The sequence below is a fragment of the Chelonoidis abingdonii genome, chromosome 2, assembly GCF_003597395.2.
Source record: "Chelonoidis abingdonii isolate Lonesome George chromosome 2, CheloAbing_2.0, whole genome shotgun sequence".
NCBI classification, from domain to species: domain Eukaryota; kingdom Metazoa; phylum Chordata; order Testudines; family Testudinidae; genus Chelonoidis; species Chelonoidis abingdonii.
The window spans coordinates 3,412,095-3,431,848 of NC_133770.1; the positions used below are offsets into that span (position 1 = coordinate 3,412,095).

Consider the following 19,754-nt stretch of genomic DNA (forward strand, 5'->3'; position numbering starts at 1 on the left):
AACTCAGGCATAGGTTAGGGGTTTGTTACAGGAGTGGGTGGGTGAGATTCTGTGGCCTGCGTTGTGCAGGAGGTCAGACTAGATGATCATAATGGTCCCTTCTGACCTTAAAGTCTATGAGTCTATCTCAGGCCTTGTCTGCACAGAGCTCCAGGCAAGTCTCCCACTGCCCCGGTTCAGTGCAGGCTGCCTTTTGGCGCCAGCAGCATCTCAACCACCATGTCACTCTTCTGGAGGGCAGGTGGCGAGCGTGTGAGTGGGCAGTTTGTACCAGCACCCCTCGGGACGGGAGATCTCCCGTCACTGTGAGCGTGCGCCGGCCGCAGTGCCTAGCAGACAGCGTGTGTGTGTGAGCTCAGACCAGCAGCACCTTCTCTCTCTCCTACCTCTGGCCAGAGAGCATTTTGTGAGGCTGTCTAGAACTCACCCAAGCAGGGCTCCGGAGGGATCTCTCTTCTCTCAGAGTCTTTCCGATCCCTGACACACGGCTCCTGCCCCTGCTCTATCTGGGACAGGATGTCGGGTTTGGAGACGGCGTAGTCTGTTCGTGGAGAGAGATATCGACATTCACTGGCTACCCAGCACACAGAGCGGGACCGGATTTCAAACCAGCCCCCTCTAGTCGCTGTAGGCGATGGGATGGGAAAGAGGGATGGAGGCAAACATGCCACCAGCAAAGCTGCTCTCCCCACCCCGATGGGTCAGTGAGGAACTGCAGGGAGTGGAGCCCTGCTTGCTCCATATGGGCCCAGCTGGGTACGAAGGAGAAAGGGCCAGCTGATGGGACAGCTGCCAGGACTCACCTCCACGCAGGGAGGGAATGGCACGCGGCTCCCTGAGCCCAGCTGCAGGGAAGGAACAGAGAGAGGAGAGCACCCCAGGCATGCGCAGGACCCTCTGGATCAGCAGCTGGGTCAGGCCCCTGCCCCACATGTGCATGTGTGCTCTGGATGGGGCCCATTCTCCCCCAAGCACCTCTGATGAAGTGGCCAAGCAGCATGTCAGTTGTGATGGCTGCGGCCTGAGGGGCGGGAACCCTCCTGGACTGACACCAGCATTTAATTCAATAGCTGGTAACAGCTGCCTGACCCGCCACCCCTGTAGCATGGGAAACCTGCTGGACAGAGGACGTTAAATTCATTTGAGTCTTACAGTCCCTCAACAGCCACCGGAAGGCAGAGACCTGAACGTATCCCTCCCCCAGAGCAAGGTTGGTACTTCAAAGGTCACAGGTTTTACGAGAGGCTCCTTACCCAGTGAGATCAGGGTCTCGTAATTCCCCTTCATCGTGTTCTTGTACAGCTCCTTCTGCCCTCCATCTAAGTTCTCCCACTCCGGCTCAGAGAAACAGACGGAGACGTCATCAAATGCCACTGGGACCTACAACCACAAGCACTGCACGCTCAGAAGCAGCTGTCAAATCGTAATGGTGGCAGCAGGCGCTGTCATGTGACACTACACATGAGGCCAGGGGAGACTATTTAACACATATGCCACAGAAACACTTTTATTCTTCTTCTAAGCACGTTACTGGGCAAACTGCTCAGATCAACTCACACAGGCAGGGGGAAACAAACATCATCATGTTTCATCCCCTTCTGTCACCCAGGGCTAGATGCTGGTGAATAGGGCGTGCACTCAGATGCTACTCGATGTGAGTGAGGGCATGATAGTCTGGGCCTGTTTCCTGTCCAGAATTCCCTGTCCCCTACCGGATCTATCAAAGCTCCTCCTCCCGCTTGGCCCTACACAAAGAGGTGAAGTCACCCTAGAAAGCAGCCCCGGCAGTAGGATCTTTGCGGCATGGTAAGTGACAGGCGTGTTCCAGTGAAGAACACGCAGCAGTACAGCCCTTTCACGCTTTATCCCTCTCCGTTCATTGGCCGGTGGGTAGAAGAAGCAGAATGGGGTTAATCAGCCCTGATTGGCGCTTTGCAGTGCCTGCACAGGCTGGTTTATGTCAGCTTCATATATCACCTTCCATTGCTTCTATTACTGGAAGGCCCAGCTGTGCTCAGGGCCCCATTGTGCTGTGTGTTGTACACACACACGGGATGCGAGGCCCCCTCCCCGCAGAGCTCACAAGGAAGACATAGGGTGGGAGGGGAAAAAGGCTCCAAGAAGGGAAGGGATTTGCTCAAGGTCACAGACCAGGTTGGTGGCAGCCCTAAGAACAGACCCCCACTCTCCGGATTCCCAGTCCAGTGCATGCTCTGTTCCGGTTCAAGATCACTCGCTATTTTCAAAGAGGTGCCCTCAACTTAACCCCTCCCCTACACATCCTTGTTAATATGTAACTCTTACAGAGCCCAGAACCAAAAGAGATGTGCAGGGGAGGGGGGGGGGGGAATATTCCTCTGTCTTTTTTCAGCCTGTTTGCTATGTGCACAACAGCACCTTTGCGTGAGTCGCACTTCTGTTGTCTCCTTTGCAAAGCTGGCTGGTTTCCCTGTTGTTTGCATGGGTCTCCCATGGCTTAACATGAAAGTTCAAACCCTCACAAACTGGCTAGGGGACCAGGGGCGAAGGACGACCTGAAGCCACTTTCAAGTCGTTTCTAGCCATTGATTCTCTCCTAGTTCTTTGTATCGTGATGGCCCCTCCTGGTCCCAGTCAGGAGGGGAGTCCATAGAGGCACAACACAAAACATCTCACAGAAGGGATTCCCTGCTCCAGACAGCTCACTGTCCCCCTAGGGAGGAGCTGTGACTGGTGTGTGCAGAACACAATGGGAGGAAGAGAGGTGGGTGATGGACAGAATCACAAGGTAACAAGAAGCAGATGCTGCTTCTTAGCCAAAGAACAACTGATCAGCTTAATGCCTGTACATCCTGCGTGGGGCTGGGTGGGGTGTTACATCCGGCCCTTGCATGTGTGGAGGAGAAATTGACTCAATGACTTCATAATTCCCTCCATCTTTAATCGGTATGATCTAAGTAGCTGGGATAGTTACCTTGGGGACCTCCCCCTTAGTCCCTGGGGGAAACCGCAGGATCCAGAAGTTCCTGTTCTTCAGCAGGTTCTCCATGTTCTCCAGCCTCCTCTGCAGTACCCCGTACTCCTGGATCAGAGTTCCCAGCATGGCCCATTTACTCTCCAGCTGGTTCCCAAACTCCACCACGGTTTTCTCACAACCTATCAATTTCTTTTCAGCCATCCCTGTTCTCCCTTCCAGATTCAGCAACCGGATGGCGTGAGCATCAACTTTTCTCTCCACTGCTTGAATGGCAGCCACTAGAGTCAGGGAGATCTCCGCAGCGTGCAGCGGGGTTTCTCTCACAGAAGTCCGGCGGGGGACAGCGTGGGGCTGTGAAAGAGGCGAGTGCCGGGACCCCATGTCCCATTCTGGAGCCTGTGTGTATGGAAAGACATGGACAATGGAGTTGGGGGCACATTCCCATTTGCCAACATCAGCTCCAAAGAGAAACAACGTTCCCATGCTACAGGCTGCTCGATGCTTTGTCAGACTCAATTTTTACTCTTACTGAATGCACACACAAAACCTCCTAGAGCATTAGCATGATGTTATGCAAAGGTCAGGTGGAGAAATCAAAGTAACCAGATTCCAGAAGCTAAAGTTCAAAGATCAACTACCAGGCACATTTCTGCTTTGAACCCTGATTCTGTAGCAAACAGGCCCTAGGACTCCATGTTTGTGTCTGTGATTTTCAGATCAATATTGCCCAGAGTGGAAAGAAAAAAACTGGTACAAAGATGCTAAGTCAGCCGGTTCTCAACCTATGGCCCATGGACCACGGTGGATCTGTGGAAGCTGACAGGACGTGTAGCGTGAGCTCCACCTTCTCGCTTCATTGGAAGAAAAAGCTGATGACCTGTAGGACGCGCAGGGAACCAGGCGGAGGCAAGTCCAGCTGCCTGTTGTAGTAGTTGCTGGAAAGGAACCAGGAGCCACCGCCAGGGACCGCTGCCCCCAGCAGAACAATTACAAACAGCGAAACACTTTCCTAAGATCATTTCTGTGTGCAAGGAATTGCTGTTGTTGTCATAGGGAAGCTGTGCAAAGCAGAAGATGGGCTGGGTGCATGGCAGCCGGTGGGAGGAGGGCGGGGGGGCACAGGACACACCCCTTATTAAGATGTGGGCTACACCATGAAATAGTTTCAGCCCCCGTGTCTAAAGTGCCCCCTCCGCACCCACTTGAAAGACCTGAGCATTTGGAATCACCCTAGAGACCCAGCAAAGTAGGAACTGGAGCATTTCCCCGTTCTCAGGGCCCAGCAGACCCAGCATTGCAGGGCTCTATGAATTCCTCAGCGGGTCCAACACAATCGAGTAAGGTGCTCGGAGGCGCAAAGGCGACTCCGGCCAGGCTGCCGCTAGAAAAGCCCCGGGGGGGGTGCAGAGCCGCCCTTGCTCGCAGCAAGGCCGTCTGGGCCCGCAGCGTTACCCGACGCCCGTGGGCGCCCACACAGCGCGCGCCCCCCCCAAGTGCTCGGCGGGCCGAGAGGGACGGGTGGGATCCCCGCTCTGGCCGGAGCCCCGACCTCCCCGGGGCCGGGGAAGGAAGCCGATGCCTGTTCCCCGTGCCCGCATCCAGAGCCCAGGGCGGGGCTCTCCCTTCGGGGGGCCGCGGCTCCTTCGCATTGACAAGAGCGCAAGCACCGGGGCGGCAGGCGGAGCAGATGCCCGTTTAACCGCCGCCGGACCCGGGTGCCATTGGCGCCGCCCGTGCTCACCGCCCCGGCAGGGCAAGCCCGTCCGGGCACGCCCCAGTGCGTGCGGCCCGGGGCAGGGAGCGGCTGCGGGGCCGCCCTGCCCGATCGAACCCGCGAGACGCACCGCGCCGGCGGGGGAGCAGCAGAAGCCCGGCCTGGCCCCTACTGGGCAGCGGCTCCGCTCGGCCATTGGCCCTTCGTCCCGGCCCGGGAGCGCTGCTGCGGCGAGACACCGAACCGAGCTCCGCTCCCGCTCCGGGCTGGGCAGATTCCGCGCCGCTCGCCTCGCCTGCGCAACGGGCCGGCCCCGCTGCGGCGGAGCAGAGCGAGCGCAGCCGGGAGGAGAGCAGGGAGCGCGGCCTGGCTGCGGGGCGGAGCGCGCGGGGGCGGGCGGAGCGGGGTGGCAGCGGCCCCTGCCGGCGGGGGGATCGCGGCGCCGGGCATCCCGCTCTCCGGGGCCTTGTCGGGGGCTCTGCGGGTCTGGATCTGTCCCGGCCCCACGCGCTGGTCTGATGAGCGAACCCGGTTCAGCCGCCCGGAGGTCGGGCCGGGGCAGGGTCCTGCAGCTCCCCGGGCCGGCTGCAAGGCCGCTCCCGCTGTCAGCGCCCTACCGTGGGCGGGCGGGCGGGGGCTGAGTATCCCCCACGGAGGGTGGCCAGCAGGTGCGGGGCCCCCAGCAGACGGCCCCTCCCGGAGTTCGCTCCCCCAGGCCAGCAGGTTCGCTTGGATGCCAGTCCCCTGCTGCAGTCTGACACCCAGCCAGGCTCAAGCTGCCACTCAAACGTCTCAGAGGTACCAGCATCCCTGAGCCACCCCCCCCCCCCGAAGCACTGGCCCCAGAGCCTCCCCTTAACGCCCTACAGAAGGCGATGTCTGCAGTGCTGCATGCAGGGGGAGAGCCCAGAACCCCCACTGCACATTGCCATGGGAACCACGGGGGGTGGCAGGTCCCTTTCTTACTGGCCTGCAACTCTAGATGACATGGGATTGTCTCTGCTTCACCTTCAGGGGACACTGCCTAGCAGCAGTGGCCACTTCTTGTTGCTGTCATCTCACAGCCCTGCTGTTTTTCTTAACAGCCCATTTCTGAGCCCTGGGTTGACCTGCCAATCACCACTTTCACTTGGGAATAAAAGGAAGGTTCTAAGTGTCACGCAGAGCTTGGAAAACACACACACATCTCCACCATTTATTACTTTTAACACCTCAGGATGCTGAAACCAATCTCATGATTTGGGGGTGTGGGGGTGACATGATTTTTCAATGCTTGGCCTTGACAATATTGTTCTCAGTGACTACAAGGGGGAGCTAGTTCAGACCATGCAATTGACAAACTAATTTGGTTGCTTGGAAAGTGCCAGGAAAACTTGCAACTCTTACCAGGTACAGTCAGGCATGGGACCAGGGAAAGGGAGAACAACTATACAGCAGGGAGAGGAGGAGACTGGCAGGGAGGTAGGACAGAGCTCCAGCCACTGATTCCCCGGACAAGGGCTTCATAATGGAAACAGTGTATTAACAGATTTTGCAAAAAAGGTATTACAAAAACACAACCACAAACCAGCAGCTGACATTACACAGCGGAAGAGACATCTAGTTACAGTCACTGCTTAACAACACTTATTTCTTATATAATTCAACCAATATTTACAAAAGTCTGAAAAACTTGGTCAGTTATTTCATACATTTAAATAGCTTAGATCAACTGTGAAATATAGTGCCACGTTTTATTGTATCTTAGAATAATATCCTAGTTCTGATATATCATTAACTAAAACAACCCCTTCCAGGGTTAGCATAAGTTGCTCTGACTTGGGTCACTTACCCTTGTGACCAGTAAAATCACCTTCAGTGGAAGTTCATATGAATGAATCACTGGCACCTTTCCATTGGGCCAAGTCCAAAATAGAGTCTAGAGCCTGCTTGGTAGGTAATTTCACCCCCTCGGGGTGGAATGCGAACAGAGTATCTTTGCAGTCACATCCTCCTCTGGAGTTACTCTCCCACCCAACAGGCTTCATCCACGTCCATCTGCCTCCCACCCGGTCACCTCTTCTCCAGTCCCCTCTAGCGTCCCATTCCAGGACCGTTTCTGCAACCTCTTCTTCCCGCTTGGTTTTTTTTTGTTTTTTGTCCCTTTCCCCAACATGCATCACCTCCCCAGCCAAGTTCTTCTCTTCTACTAGATTGACTGGCCTGGTGGCTGGGAGTGGTGCCCCCTCCATGCTTCCAGCATTGCAACAAAAGCAGAGGGGAAGGGGGGGACAATGACCTTGAAAATCCATATCACTCCTATAAATATGCACCAGAAACAGGGTAGGTGGGGAAACACCTGCTAAATACTGACCCCAGCTGGCAGCCTGGGGAATAGCTCATTTATTCTCTAGGGATGAAGTCCACAAGGCCTATTAAGTCCCATGCAACCCTCACAGGGTTTAAGTGGTGCACAGGCCTCATGCTGGCCCCCAGCATGGGGTGGATTTCACCCCAATATTAAGAGGAACTCCATTTAAACGTCAGGGAAGCAAAGCTTTGTAACATGGACACAAGGACAGGCCGTGGCTTCTGTTCATTCGGTGTTGTACTGCACCTCACATGCTTCTATTTTAAATGCAACAGCCCCTCAGTCCCCACCCAGGGGGGAGCTATGGTTTATTTTCTTTTTTCACACCGGGGAGGGTGGTCTGGGTTCCCGTCTCCAGCTGCTGTGAACTCTCCAGAGGCTGGGGGTTCCGTGTGTGAATTTTCTGGTGGCAGTTCAGCGACTCCTTGTAGCGGAAGTTCTTCCCACAGATGGGGCACTGGTACGGCGTCTCCCCCGTGTGGACCCGCCAGTGCTTCAGGAGATGATCCCTGCGGATGAAACTTTTCCCGCACTCTGTGCACTGATACGGGCGCTCTCCAGTGTGGATCCGCTGATGTCGGATTGCTTTGGAGAGATCCCGGAAGTCCTTGCCGCAATACGTACACGTCAGGGGCCCATCGCCCTTCCCCGTGTGAAGTTTCTGATGTAAGATAAGACTCACCTCCAGACTAAAGCTCTCCCTGCACTGAGTGCACGTATAGGGTCTCTCCACCATATGGTTTGCCTGTTTTACAAAGCCGTATTTGAGATTGGAGCTTTTCTCTGGCTCAGGACGCTTAGGGGGTTTTGAACGGACGGGCGCCTGGGTTCTTGGAGGAGTTGTGATTTTGGGTTTCTGTCTAATGTTTTCTCCATGCTCCAGAGAAGAAGTGCAGGCTCCCCCTGATGCATGGATTCTCTGATGTGTGGCAAAAAGCTGTTTGTCTATGAAGCTTTCCCCACACTCGCAGCATATGTACGGCCCCTCTGCTGCATGTGCTTCCTCAGAGACGTTTTTCACTAAATCTCTTCCACGGCGAGCAGATCGCCTCAGCCCACTGCCAGGAGGGTTTCTCTGCAACCCTGCTGAGCTGGACTGGCTCTCCTTCGGCAGTTCCTCCTCAGGACTGGAGAAAAGCTCTTCCCAGTCTCCTGGTAACAGGCTAGGAAGATCCAGGTTTGCAGGCCCTTCCTCACCGCACTGCTGCTCATCTGCCAGAACAGAGAGAACAAGAGACATTCACATCATCCAGTGGCATAACAAAAGCCTCATTCTGTAAACTCTTGGGGCAGACTGTCCTGTTAGGTGTGTGTACGTGCCTAGCACAATGGGGCCTACAGACCACACTGGCATGCAAATAGACCAAAACATTTCTGATTCACAACTGAAGCCTGAATCTATGGCGACGAGGCCCAGCTAGATGGAGATGGAGGGTTTCTTAGGAGATGAAGCACAATAGATCTCATAGAATATGGCATTTACCCTGGAAAAGATACAAAATATTTTTGGGGCAGGGCCTCATCTTTGTTCTATGTTAGTACAGCACCTAGCACAATGGGGGTCCTGCTCCACTTCAATGCTTTGCAGTTATCAGACACTGGAAAGAAACACAGAGCCAGGACTATTGCTGACTCAGCAATTTTTGGTGAGATCTGGAAACATCCCCGTTTCTGCAGAATTTCAGCTTTGATGGGCTAATTTAGCTACAACTAATCATTGTGGATAGTTTTCTGAAGACGTCCACACAGTGTGCAACAGCAGTTAAAAAAGCAAACAGGATCATTAAAAAGGGGAGAGAGAATAAGATGGAGAATATTTTATTGCCCTTATATAAATCGATGGTACGCCCACATCTTGCATACTGCGTACAGATGTGGTCTCCTCACCTCCAAAAAGATATATTGGCAGAAAAGGGCAACTAAAATGATTAAGGGGCACCTGGCATTGGCCACTGTCGGGAGACAGGATACTGAGCTGGATGGACCTTTGGTCTGACCCAGTATGGCTGTTCTTATGTTCTTCTGATTTTAAAACTAGTCACAGGTTGGGCTGGGCTGGCAGCATCACTTCTTATTAAAGTTGCCCAACACTTTCCAGTATAACACCCTGTTTTCAGTTGTTCAGAACTTTGCCAAATGTTAATGGTTCAAGCTGAAATGTTCCATGCTGTGTATCTGCCTCAGGCTGAATTTTGTGTGTGGGTAAATTTTCAGCCAAAACAGTTCAGCCATTTATGAGAACAAGGCTAGGGGAAAATACTTTGTTTTTCAGTGTTAAAACCGTAGCAACCTTTCCTTCTGATACGCTCTGGCACTCCTGTGCTTTGGGGCAGGGACTGGAAATTTTGCAGCAAGAGGTGGGTCCTTTGAGCCAGGGATATGCTTTTTGATGTTCTTGTGAAAATCCACCCAAATCTGGCCAAGTTATAACCTCACATGCTCATCAGACTCTCACAGCTTCACTGATTAGTTATTCAAGGAATCTGTCCGTGCCACGCATGCCAGACCCTCCTAGCTTGTGTGTGCTGGACTGCGCAGGCACCATCCCCACCGAGCGACTGAGCATTGCATAAGCCACCTTAACCCCAGCACTTCCTAACCCATGAGTGCTTCACTTGCAATCTTAATGTACTTGTAACATGGTGTCTGTGCGTCCCATTACGTGTCCAACATCCCTTTAAACAGGCTTTGCAGGAAGCCCCAGCAAAGGTGCGACTTCCACCCTCCTTCACTTCCACGGGATCCCATCAGCAGAACCCAAGTGTGACACAGGGCAGTGCTCAGCTGGCCTCTAGATACTTTTAAATACTATTTTATGTGCCCTCGTCTCTCTAGGCTAGATTCTCCACCCCCGACCCATCAGAGAAGACGGTCATTGTTCCTGCTTGTAGTCCTGGCTACACCGACTACCCACGACCACAGGCTGAAGTCCTCTCTCCCCAACTCCGTTACGGCTCTCCATAGCTTTCCTTTCAAGGCTAGGAGCCTCACCGCTTATCCTTTCCCCTGCAATGCAACTCTACTCTTCTAAATCTCCACTCCCCAAGCTTCAGGGATCAGACAGCCTTTAAACCAAGCAACTCTTGCGGTTCTAGTATCAGGCCTGCCCCCTCATTCGCAGGTTTCCTTGCTTTCTCTACATCCCTCAGCAGACTCTTTCTTCCCTGAGGCTACGTCTTCACCACCCGCCGTATCGGAGGGTAGCAATCGATTGCTTGGGGATCGATATATCGCGTCTCATCTAGACGCGATATATCGATCCCCGAACTCCACCAACCCGAATGGAGTTGCGGAATCGACAGGGGGAGCCACCGACATCGATCCTGCGCCGTGAGGACAGTGAGTAATTCAATCTTAGATACTTCGACTTCAGCTACGTTATTCACGTAGCTGAAGTTGTGTATCTAAGATCGATTTTCCCCTGTAGTGTAGACCAGCCCTAACACTCTGACCTGTAGCTGCCTACTGCTCCGCCTGCTGACTCCATCCACGGGAAACTCCTCCCCCTTCCCTCCCTCTCACCCATCTCTTTCCCAGGGAGGCTATGATCCATCCAAAGCCCCAGAGCCCACGGGCTCTCTGTTACTGCCCCCTCCCTCACTGCAGTCAACCACTCTCAGCCTCCGCACTTCCCTTCTTTGTCTGGGTGCAGACTCAGAGCCTAGATCCACGTAGCGCCATCTCTGTTCCACCTCTGACTACGTAGAGCTCTGTGACGCTCTGTGTCTAAAACTCACATGTGCCAAGGTCCGCAGGGATCCCTCCCTCTTCAGAGACTCCCTGATTTGCAACAGGCGGCTCCTCGTATTTAGTCCACAAGCTCTCACTGGGAGTAGAAATGGGAGATCCTGTTCATAGGGGAGAGAATTCCGTGTTGTTTTACTAACATCCACTGGGTGCTTTAGAGAAGATTTCAGGAGAGAGATCAACATCAGATTAGAACCAGGGCTAGCTAGAAAAGGCAAAAAGGCCTGACGATAAGGAAAACATTGACAAAACTCATCAGCAGAGCTACGCAGGAAAGACTCAGGCAGACTGCCCCAGGTTTCAACATCTCTCTCACACTGTTTATGAGGAGTTTTAATCTATTACTCACCCAGGCCGGGATCTGCAGGGATTTGTCTTTCCTCAGAGTCACTCTGATCTCCCACACTGGGCTCCTCCCCTCGTTCAATCCGAGATAGAAGGTCGGGTTTGGAAATGGCAGCGTCTGTATATGGAAATGGATATTGGGGGCAGCAAGTTTTATTCAAACACACAGAGTGCAGGTCAGAATACACATAGGCCCTTAAAATCACTGCCAGCTACCCCCTTCCACTACGAGGGCTGACGGGAACAGGGGCTAAAGAAGATGCTCTCACACCCATAGTCTGAGCAATCACACTCAATTGCCCGCGGCTCGCTCTGCCTGGCTCAGGCACCAGGAGCATTCCCAGGAGTGCTCCCAAGGCACACACCCTGCAGCGAGCGCCAGGAGACGCACCCTGCAGCATGGGGAGGAGAGTGGAAAGCTTTACCTGTGCTTAACTGAACATTTCCTTCCTTCGAGTAACAAGGTTACCAGATTCATTGCTACAGGTACTAGAGTCTGCTTGCAGCTTGGGGGCAGAAGCCGCCTGGTCAGCCCTGCGCATGCAGTTCCCTCCAGTTGAGGTAACTTCCACAGCCAGGCTAATTCCATTCTATTTTCCTAAGTTCTAGACTGTGGTAACTAGACCTCGAGAAAAAGGCACAATTCCTCCTACTGCAGAGCATGGTAAATTCCACCTAACAACAAACCTGAATCCCCGGAAGTCAATTTCCGTCTCTATTCTGGAGGATGCATTTGTCTCCGAGGGGGGCAGATATTTGGATCTTATTACTCAAAGAATGGCTCAATCTAGGAGTTTCCTTTCAAGGCAAGAAAGAACCCTACTGATCATCCAGTCTGACGCCCCTTTAGAACACAAGCCAGAGAACTTTCCCTAAATAATCCCAAGAGCAGAGCTTTTAGAAAATAGCCAATCCCAATTTAAAAATTGCCTATGATAGAGAATCCACCATGACCCTTGGTAAACTGTTCCAGTGGTTCATTATTAACCATGTTTACTAATTTGTCCATTATTAAATATTTCCCCCCCACGTAGATATTTGTAGACTGTAACCAAGTCACCCCTTATCCTTTTCTTTCTTAAGCTAAATAGACTGAGCTCCTTGAGTCTACCATTCTCAGGCAGGTTTTCTAATCCTTTAATCATTCCTGTGACTCTTCTCTGACCCCTCTCCAATTTATCACCATCCCTCTTGAACAGTGGGTACCAGAACCGGACACAGGGGTCCAGCAGCGTTGCACCAGTGCCAAATACAGAGGTAAATAACTCAAGATTCCCCTGTTTCTGCATCCCAGAAAACCTATGTGAATGATGGGAATGTCACTATTCCCCACCTATCCTCCCGGGGGGAGTCCTTAGGCCATGTAAGACCAGGGGTCAGCAACCTTTCAGAAGCGGTGTGCCGAGTCTTCAGTTATTCAGTCTAAGTTTAGGTTTCGCGTGCCAGTCATACATTTTAACGTTTTTAGAAGGTCTCTTTCTATAAGTCTATAATATAGAACTAAACTATTGTTATATGTAAAGTAAATAAGGTTTTTAAAATGTTTAAGAAGCTTCATTTAAAATTCAGTTAAAATGCAGAGCCCCCCGGACTGGTGGCCAGGACCCAGGCAGGGTGAGCGCCACTGAAAATCAGCTCACGTGCTGAAGGCAGCAAGCGTGCCACAGGTTGCCCACGCCTGGTATAGACTGAAAGGGACCACACTTGCAATACTGTTCACCCACGTTAGCATTGCTTGTGGAAACATGGGGGGCACTTTGAGCATCAGATGACAGTTCATATTTGTTTATTTTGGTTGGCTGATATCACCTGACCGTTTCATGCCCAAAGCAGGGGCTGAAATGACCCCGACTTGGCCTTGGCTGCCTGGGAAAGGCCTGGAGAGTGGGAAGTCCATTCTTCCAGGTAAAAACTCCCCCCCGGTGAGAAACGCTGAATGGCCGCCCACCAGGGGAAATAACCACACTTGTCCTTGTAGCGATACTGGGTGAAACTGACTTGTGCACAATAAGGAAACTTCTGGCCTTAGAAAATGGAGACTGGAGTCAGGTAGAAACTAATAAATGATGGGCCAAGAGGCACATTCCTCCCTCCTGATTGTTCCACAGCCGGGCTGCTGTCCCTCTCCTCACTCCATAACCATCTGCTGGGGAGCAGCGGGGAGGTGGCAAAGCACTGGACAGGCAACACAAGCTGAGAACAATAGCCAGGACGTCAGGGCATGGTGCCCCACAGCAGCCATTGGGAATGACAGCTCAATGCTTTCTCACTCTTTCAGAAGAGGCAGGGAATCCCTGTCCTCCATTACACCTCCCCAAGGTGCATGAGGATATACACAGCTAGAGCTTGTCTGGGGCAGCTGCAGAGCCCCTCAGCGAAACTCCACACTACTCCATTCACTCCTGCCAGGAAGAGTCGATCCTGTTTTGGTTTTTGCTATTTGATTCTTTCCTCTGCTTTAGGCTGCTGGCCTCCCTCTCCCTTTGCAGGGGAGCGTGTGTGCACATGGACCTAGAGGAATCAGTGTATTTCCATGGCCTGGTCTTTTCTGCATTGCTCTGCCCTGCCGCACGCCAGGAAAGTGAGTGTGGAAAACAGCGCTCATTTTATTTATTCATTTTCCCCTTTGGGAACAGGTCCCCATAGGGCCGCTTCAGCGGGAGGCGTGCAACTGGGCTCAGATTGCTCTGAAAATACCACCTGTGACCTCCCTGTCTGCAGAGGTTGGGATTCTTTATCTCTTCTGAGTCTCTCAGGGAAGGCACTGGCCTGGGCCTCCCAGAAGTTCTACTGTGCTCTGTGGCCTGGGATCCACAAGGGCAAGTCAGGCCTGGGTTTACTTTGGAAGCGTCAGCCTGGGATATAAGTAAGGATCCAGGCAGGAGAGGAGGGGCGGGGGGGGGGGGGGGGGGGGGGGGGGGGGGGGGGGGGGGGGGGGGGGGGGGCTTTAGAGAGATGACAACAGGGGCAAAGCTGGGCTCAGAGGCCTTTCCCGCACTCCCTGGTGTTGGCAGCATCTGTGCTGTGCCAGTTCCCTCCATCCACAACCCACGAGGAAGTAGAGCAGGAGGTGGCAGCAGAGCTGCAATCAGAGATGTGGCTGCTGGTGCGGGCTCTGGGGACTATGGCAGGATCTCCACGCTGGTTCGCTGCCCTTCTAGCTCCATCCCTTTCATGTAGATGGGATGCCTCTTGCCCAAGGGCCGGCGCTTTCCAATCCTCCCTGCTACCTCTCCTGCCCATGGAAGCTGGGCCCAAGGTGGGCTGTGAACAAGCTGCACTCCGCACACGGCGCCGGCTGAGCACTCAACAAGACACTTGGGAAGGGAGTGAAGCAGGAGACAGACCTGGCTGTTCCCAGCTTAGCTCCATCCCCAAAGCCTGGAGTGACAGCAGCCGCTGCAATGCCTCCAAATGGGAAGCAGAGCTGAGGGAACCAGCTCCTCCAAATCCAACGCTGCCCTGGGAAGCAGACAAAATACGGAGCCCCGCCATAGTTAGGGTGATGCAGTCTGTGTTACTCACATCGTCTGTTGCCTGACAGCCCAGAGCCTGGCCACGGGGACTGATGGCCCCGGTGGGGGACTGGGTAGGGGAGAGGGGAGGAAAGCCTGAACCCGGCTGCAGCCAGGCTCGGGCTCTTCTCCCCGTCCAAATCCCTGGCTGGGAGATGGCTGGGCTTGGACTCTCCTCGCACCCAACTCAATCCCTCCCTGGGAGATGGCAGTGGGGTTCCTGGCTGTCAGCCCTGGCAGGGGGCTCCAAGCGGGAGCCCCACCCCACCCCCGGGGCTGACAGCCTGAGCTGTGCACCCAGCACTGGGCTCCATTTCACAGCAGGGAGCCTACCAGCAATGAAACTGACATTCGTCATGTTTTGTCTGGGCTCCAGCTGTCAGCCCCCAAGCTGCGGGGGCTCTAGCTGGGAGCCCTGCCTGGGCTGACAGCCTGAACCAGAGAGGAAATGTGACACAGCAGCAGTTGCTGGTAGGCTCCCTGCTGTGAAACCGAGCCCAGCGCCTGGCTCATGGCTAGGGCCGTCAGGCCCGTGGTGGGGAGCCCTAGCTCTGGGCCCTGCACGGCTATCAGTGCCCCACAATGCACCACTTCAGTCAGTGCAAGCGTTCCTGGTGAGGACATGCACCACCGGCAGAAGGAGGGGAGTGTGGACACCAAAAGCTGATTTCATTATTGTGGTGGCCAAGGACCTAATTTTGTAGTGTAGACAAGCCCTGAGCAAGGTGTGCTAATTGTGGGGGTCCTTTTGTGATGGACACACCCATCCACTGATTATCAGTAGGGACTGACAGTGCAGCCTGGATAATTAACTGAACACCCGCTATTGTGTCAAAGTCTCCATATCCCATTATCAGACCCCTCTGCCATCCTGACCCCTGATCCAGCAGAGCGCAATGGAGCTCGTACAGCTCAGACCCTGGGGAAATCTGGCATGTCAGAGACCACAGAGCTTCGAAGAGAGGAACAAAAACCCAGCCAGTCTTTACCCAGCGAGATCACAGCCTCGTAGTTGCCCTTCATGATGTGCCTGTAAAGCTCCTTCTGCCATTCGTCCAAGCTCTTCCACTCCTGCTCAGAGAAATTAAACGAGTTGTTGTTGAAAGTCACCGGGACCTGCAATGACAAGGACGATACACTCAGCACCTTCTGCTCCCTGTCTACATGCCACCCCTTGTTTCCTCCAACACCCCATTCTGCCCCGTCTTCTCCCTCCCAGTGCTCTCTCGGACGCCAGATCCTCTTCTGGATTTTATTGTTCTTCCTCATTCCCACCTGCTGCTCCCCAAGATTGGGCCTGGCTCCCGCCAGCTGTACACAGCTGAAATCCATTCCCCACTGAAGTCTGTGACAAAACTCCCACTGACTTCACTGGGGCCAGGATTTCACCTCATGAGTCCTCGCCTCTTCCTACAGCCGAAGCCTTCTGTATGATTTCCATGACAAACCCTTAGGACAGCCTGCTGCCTGCTTCATCCTTTTGTTGGGGCTATTGCAATTGACACCTGATCCTGCAAAGGGAGGAGCATGAACAGACATGGGACCCGTGCAGAGCCCCCAAAACTGCATGAGACTGTGCAGGAGCAAAGGGTCAGCCCACATGGATCTGACTGCAGGATCAGCACCCCAGACTGTAACTAACTCAGAGCAGCAGCGTGTCTTACCTATGTGTTGTAAACGCCATGCATACACCAGACACTGTGCAGGCTGAGCTGCCTTGGGCACTTTGCACAATCAGTATCCAAAAAAAGATACTTTAGCTGCAAAGTCCTGTTCCAATTAGCTGAGTTGGCTTCTCTGGGGATGTCACACCCTGCATTTAAATCCCCCATTAAATACAGCTATGCCATTGCCGCCCACACTGTTACATTTACATTAGAATTCTCCATACAACCAAATAAATGAGTCCGATGGACACAGAAGAGGAAAAGAAACACTGCTGGTTTTCTCTCCGTGGCTGGTTAATGGTTCGTTAGCCTCTCCCCTTTCTCAAATGGTTTGTCACATGATTACTGAAAGCCTCCCCCTGAGCTAAGAGGTCAAATTTCCAAAGGAAGCAATGTTAGAAGCAGAATCCATATATCTTCGAAATGATGGGACAAAGGGAAGCTGCAGAGCAGGTGAGCAGAAAGAATGGGAATGGGAAAACCCACAGCACGACTCCTTTAAAACAAATATACTTGTGCAGAACATTCTGAGTGTACAAAACGCCCCTTCAGTGTCTGGTGCAGGCTCTGGCTTTACATCCCCTCAGCACTAGCTGAGACCTTCTTACCTTGGGGACTTCTCCATTAGCACCAGGGGGGAGTCTCAGGATCCAGAAGTTCCTGTTCTTCAGCAGGTTCTCCATGTTCTCCAGCCTCCTCTGCAGTTGCCCGTACTCCTGGATCAGAGTTCCCAGTGCAGTCCACTTACTCTCCAGCTGATTCCCAAACTCCACCGCTGTCTTCTCACAACCGACTAGTTTCGTTTCTGCCATCCTCATTCTTCCCTCCAGATTCATCAATTGCGCTGCCTGAACCTCAACCTTCCTGTCCACAGCTTGGATTTCCGCCACAACCGTAAGGGAAATCTCTGCCGTCTGAAGATCTGCTTCTTCCATAGAAGTTGGTTCGGGGACAGCAAGAGGCTGTTCAAGTGACAGGTCCTGGGACTCCATGTCCCATTCAAGAGCCTGTTTGCAATGACAGACATTGGAAAGGGGGTCACATTCCCAAGTAGCAGAGTCAGTCACAGAGAGAAACAAACGAACGAGCCACATGCCATGGCCTGCTGAGAGTTTCCTGGGTCCAGGTCTTTATTACTATCAGGTCACATTAAAGATGCAGCAATGAGAATGTTAAACTTGAAATCCAATCAAACATGCATTAAAAGTAATTTCAGTTCTTCTCTCTGTTCCTGAAACCCCAATGTTTGTTCTTACAGTTGTATTTTTGATATTTTCTGTCTCCCTTGGTGCTGTGTGAAAGCCTCCTCACTCCCAACAATAGGGGAAACAGACCGCCCGCACCGAGGAAACAGAAACTGAGTAGCCACAAAGGGCTGTCAAATGCACAAAGCAAATAACTGGGGGGGAAAACCCAACAACCCGATTTCCCCTTCTCTAATCTGTGACTGGTAAGAACGTCTGGCATCCCACGTAACGAGGGCAGGTAAGAGCTTTTCAGCCAGATGGCTCTTTACGCTGGCGGAGCCCTTTGGAGCCTTGTGCCCTAGAGGTTTCTCTGCTGGGGCAAGTCCCTCTGGGCTCCAGAGGCGGCGGGAGCAGCCCTATTCAGAGCATGTGCTGCCATAGAAACGCACGGGGGGGGCGGGGGGGGCTCTTGTAGCTTATGAAGCAGCAAAGCTCCATTCCCCGCCCCCGGAGCCAGGGCGCTGCCCCCAGCGTGAAGAGCCGAGTCACACCCGCCCCAGCCCCTGGGCCTGGCCAGGGACCCCAGGGCGCCCCAAGGGCCGGCTCCCGGCTCCCCGGCCCCGCGGGAGGATGCTGCCCCTACCTGCTCGGGCACCCACTCAGCCATGGCCCGGGGGGGGAGCGTCGAGCCGGAGCCTGCCTGGGAGCGGGGCCGAGCGGAGCGACGGCTCTGGGCTGGCAGAGGCCCGGCACCTCCTCAGTAGGGGCTGGGCACGGCGGCCATGCTGGGGCGCAGTGCATGCTGGGAGCCCGGCTCGCCGGCCGGGGAGCCCAGCGCCAGCAGCGCCCCCTGCAGGGGGGAGGGCGCGCGGCGGTCTGCAAAGCCCCGCCCAGCCCGCCGCTCCTGCGGGAGGGAGGGTGTCAAGCTCAGACAGAAACCAGGAGTCGCGTCACGGTGGGTGCTGGCCCAGCGCACAGCCCGGCTGCAGCACGCAGGGGGGCCCCGGCATTGCGTTTGCATTGCCCAGCTCCTAACCCTGCAGCCTTAGTATCTAACACGCGGGCTGGTGTGTGCCCGGGGGTGGCACCTGTCCGTTCCGCTGTGTGTCATTGGCTCGGTACTGCTCACGGGGATTCTCCTTTCACGCCAGTGGCAGGGAACTGGCTTTTGGACACACGTTGCGGGCAAATTTGCCTAGCTTGGTGTGTGACTTTTCTCAGAGGAGAGAAAGCCAGGGCTGTGGTGAGGGAGCCTTTCACACTGTTGCTGAGGGTGGAAGAGTATGAAGCAGCTGGTGGGTGGGAGTTTGGCAGCGGGGGTAGGGTTGGGGCTCCGGAGGATCTTAATAGTGAGACGGGATCAACTGGGGCAGATGATGGCTGGCAGGATGCCAGGGGATACCTTTGGGAGTTGAAATTTGGGGGTGTCTAGGGCAGCTGGAAATGAGGGGCAGGTGGGTAGATGTGGGGAGCTGCATTATTGAAGTCAGGGGTATCTGGAGCCGTTCGGGTGAAAGGGCAGCTACCTGGGAGGAGTGAGGGGTATCCCAGGGGGTGTTTCTCGGGCAGCTGCCAGGGGGAGCTAGCTCGGAGAGATGCCAGGGGAACTGCCTGGCAGGGACACAGGGAAAGTACCCCTGAGGGGCCAGTGGGTACCAGAGGGCAGTGGGGGAGCTGGGAGCAATGGGTATGGGGGTCAATGGGGGAGCAGCCTGGGGGTTCCCTAGAGCAGCCGGCAAAGGGGTGTCAGGGCATCAGATGGGGGTCCCTGGGGCAGGCGGTACCAGGGAAGCAGCCTGGGGGATGTTCCCTGGAGCAGAGGGGTATCAGGGCACCAGGCAGGGGTCCCTGGGGTAGGGGGTACTGGGGGAGCAGCCTGTGGGGGGGTCCCTGGAGCAGCAGATATCAGGGCACCAGGTGGGGGTCCCTGGGGTGGGGGGGTACTGGGGGTCAGCCTGGGGGGGTCCCTGGAGCTGTGGGGTACCAAGGCACCGGGTAGGGGTCCCTGGAGCTGCAGGGTATCAGGGTGCCGGGCGAGGGTCCCTGGGGTCGGGGATACTGGGGGAGGAGCCTGGGGGGGGTCCCTGGAGCTGCGGGGTATCAGGGCACCAGGAGAGGGTCCCTGGAGCTGCGGGGTATCAAGGCACTGGACAGGGGTCCCTGGAGCTGCGGGGTATCAAGGCACCAGGTGGGGGTCCCTGGGGTGGGGAGTAGTGGGGGAGCAGCCAGGGGGAGGGTCCCTGGAGCAGCAGGGTATCAGGGCACCGGACGGG

At 54.5% G+C, this 19,754-nt stretch overlaps 3 protein-coding genes across 3 annotated transcripts in view; 1 reads left to right on the plus strand and 2 right to left on the minus strand.

The window, feature by feature from the left end:
- Positions 1-19,754, plus strand: part of LOC116828393 (uncharacterized) — a 666,188-nt gene that overhangs the window by 248,248 nt on the left and 398,186 nt on the right. The window lies entirely within an intron of this gene.
- Positions 1-19,754, minus strand: part of LOC116828410 (uncharacterized) — a 36,577-nt gene that overhangs the window by 6,130 nt on the left and 10,693 nt on the right. Inside the window, exons 7-10 of the mRNA XM_032786621.2 lie at positions 4,843-5,040; positions 2,954-3,352; positions 1,254-1,380; positions 428-541 (exon numbers count right to left, since the gene is read on the minus strand). Of these exons, the coding sequence (XP_032642512.2) occupies positions 428-541; positions 1,254-1,380; positions 2,954-3,352; positions 4,843-5,040 (838 nt within the window). The remainder of the gene's footprint in view (positions 1-427; positions 542-1,253; positions 1,381-2,953; positions 3,353-4,842; positions 5,041-19,754) is intronic.
- LOC116828415 (zinc finger protein 783-like) lies at positions 6,172-18,293 on the minus strand. The gene is made up of 6 exons (XM_032786633.2): positions 18,125-18,293; positions 16,903-17,301; positions 15,617-15,743; positions 11,117-11,230; positions 10,758-10,868; positions 6,172-8,232 (listed from the first exon to the last, which is right to left on the minus strand). The coding sequence occupies exons 1-6, from the start codon at positions 18,146-18,148 to the stop codon at positions 7,322-7,324; spliced, it is 1,686 nt and encodes a 561-aa protein (XP_032642524.1). The 5' UTR covers positions 18,149-18,293; the 3' UTR covers positions 6,172-7,321.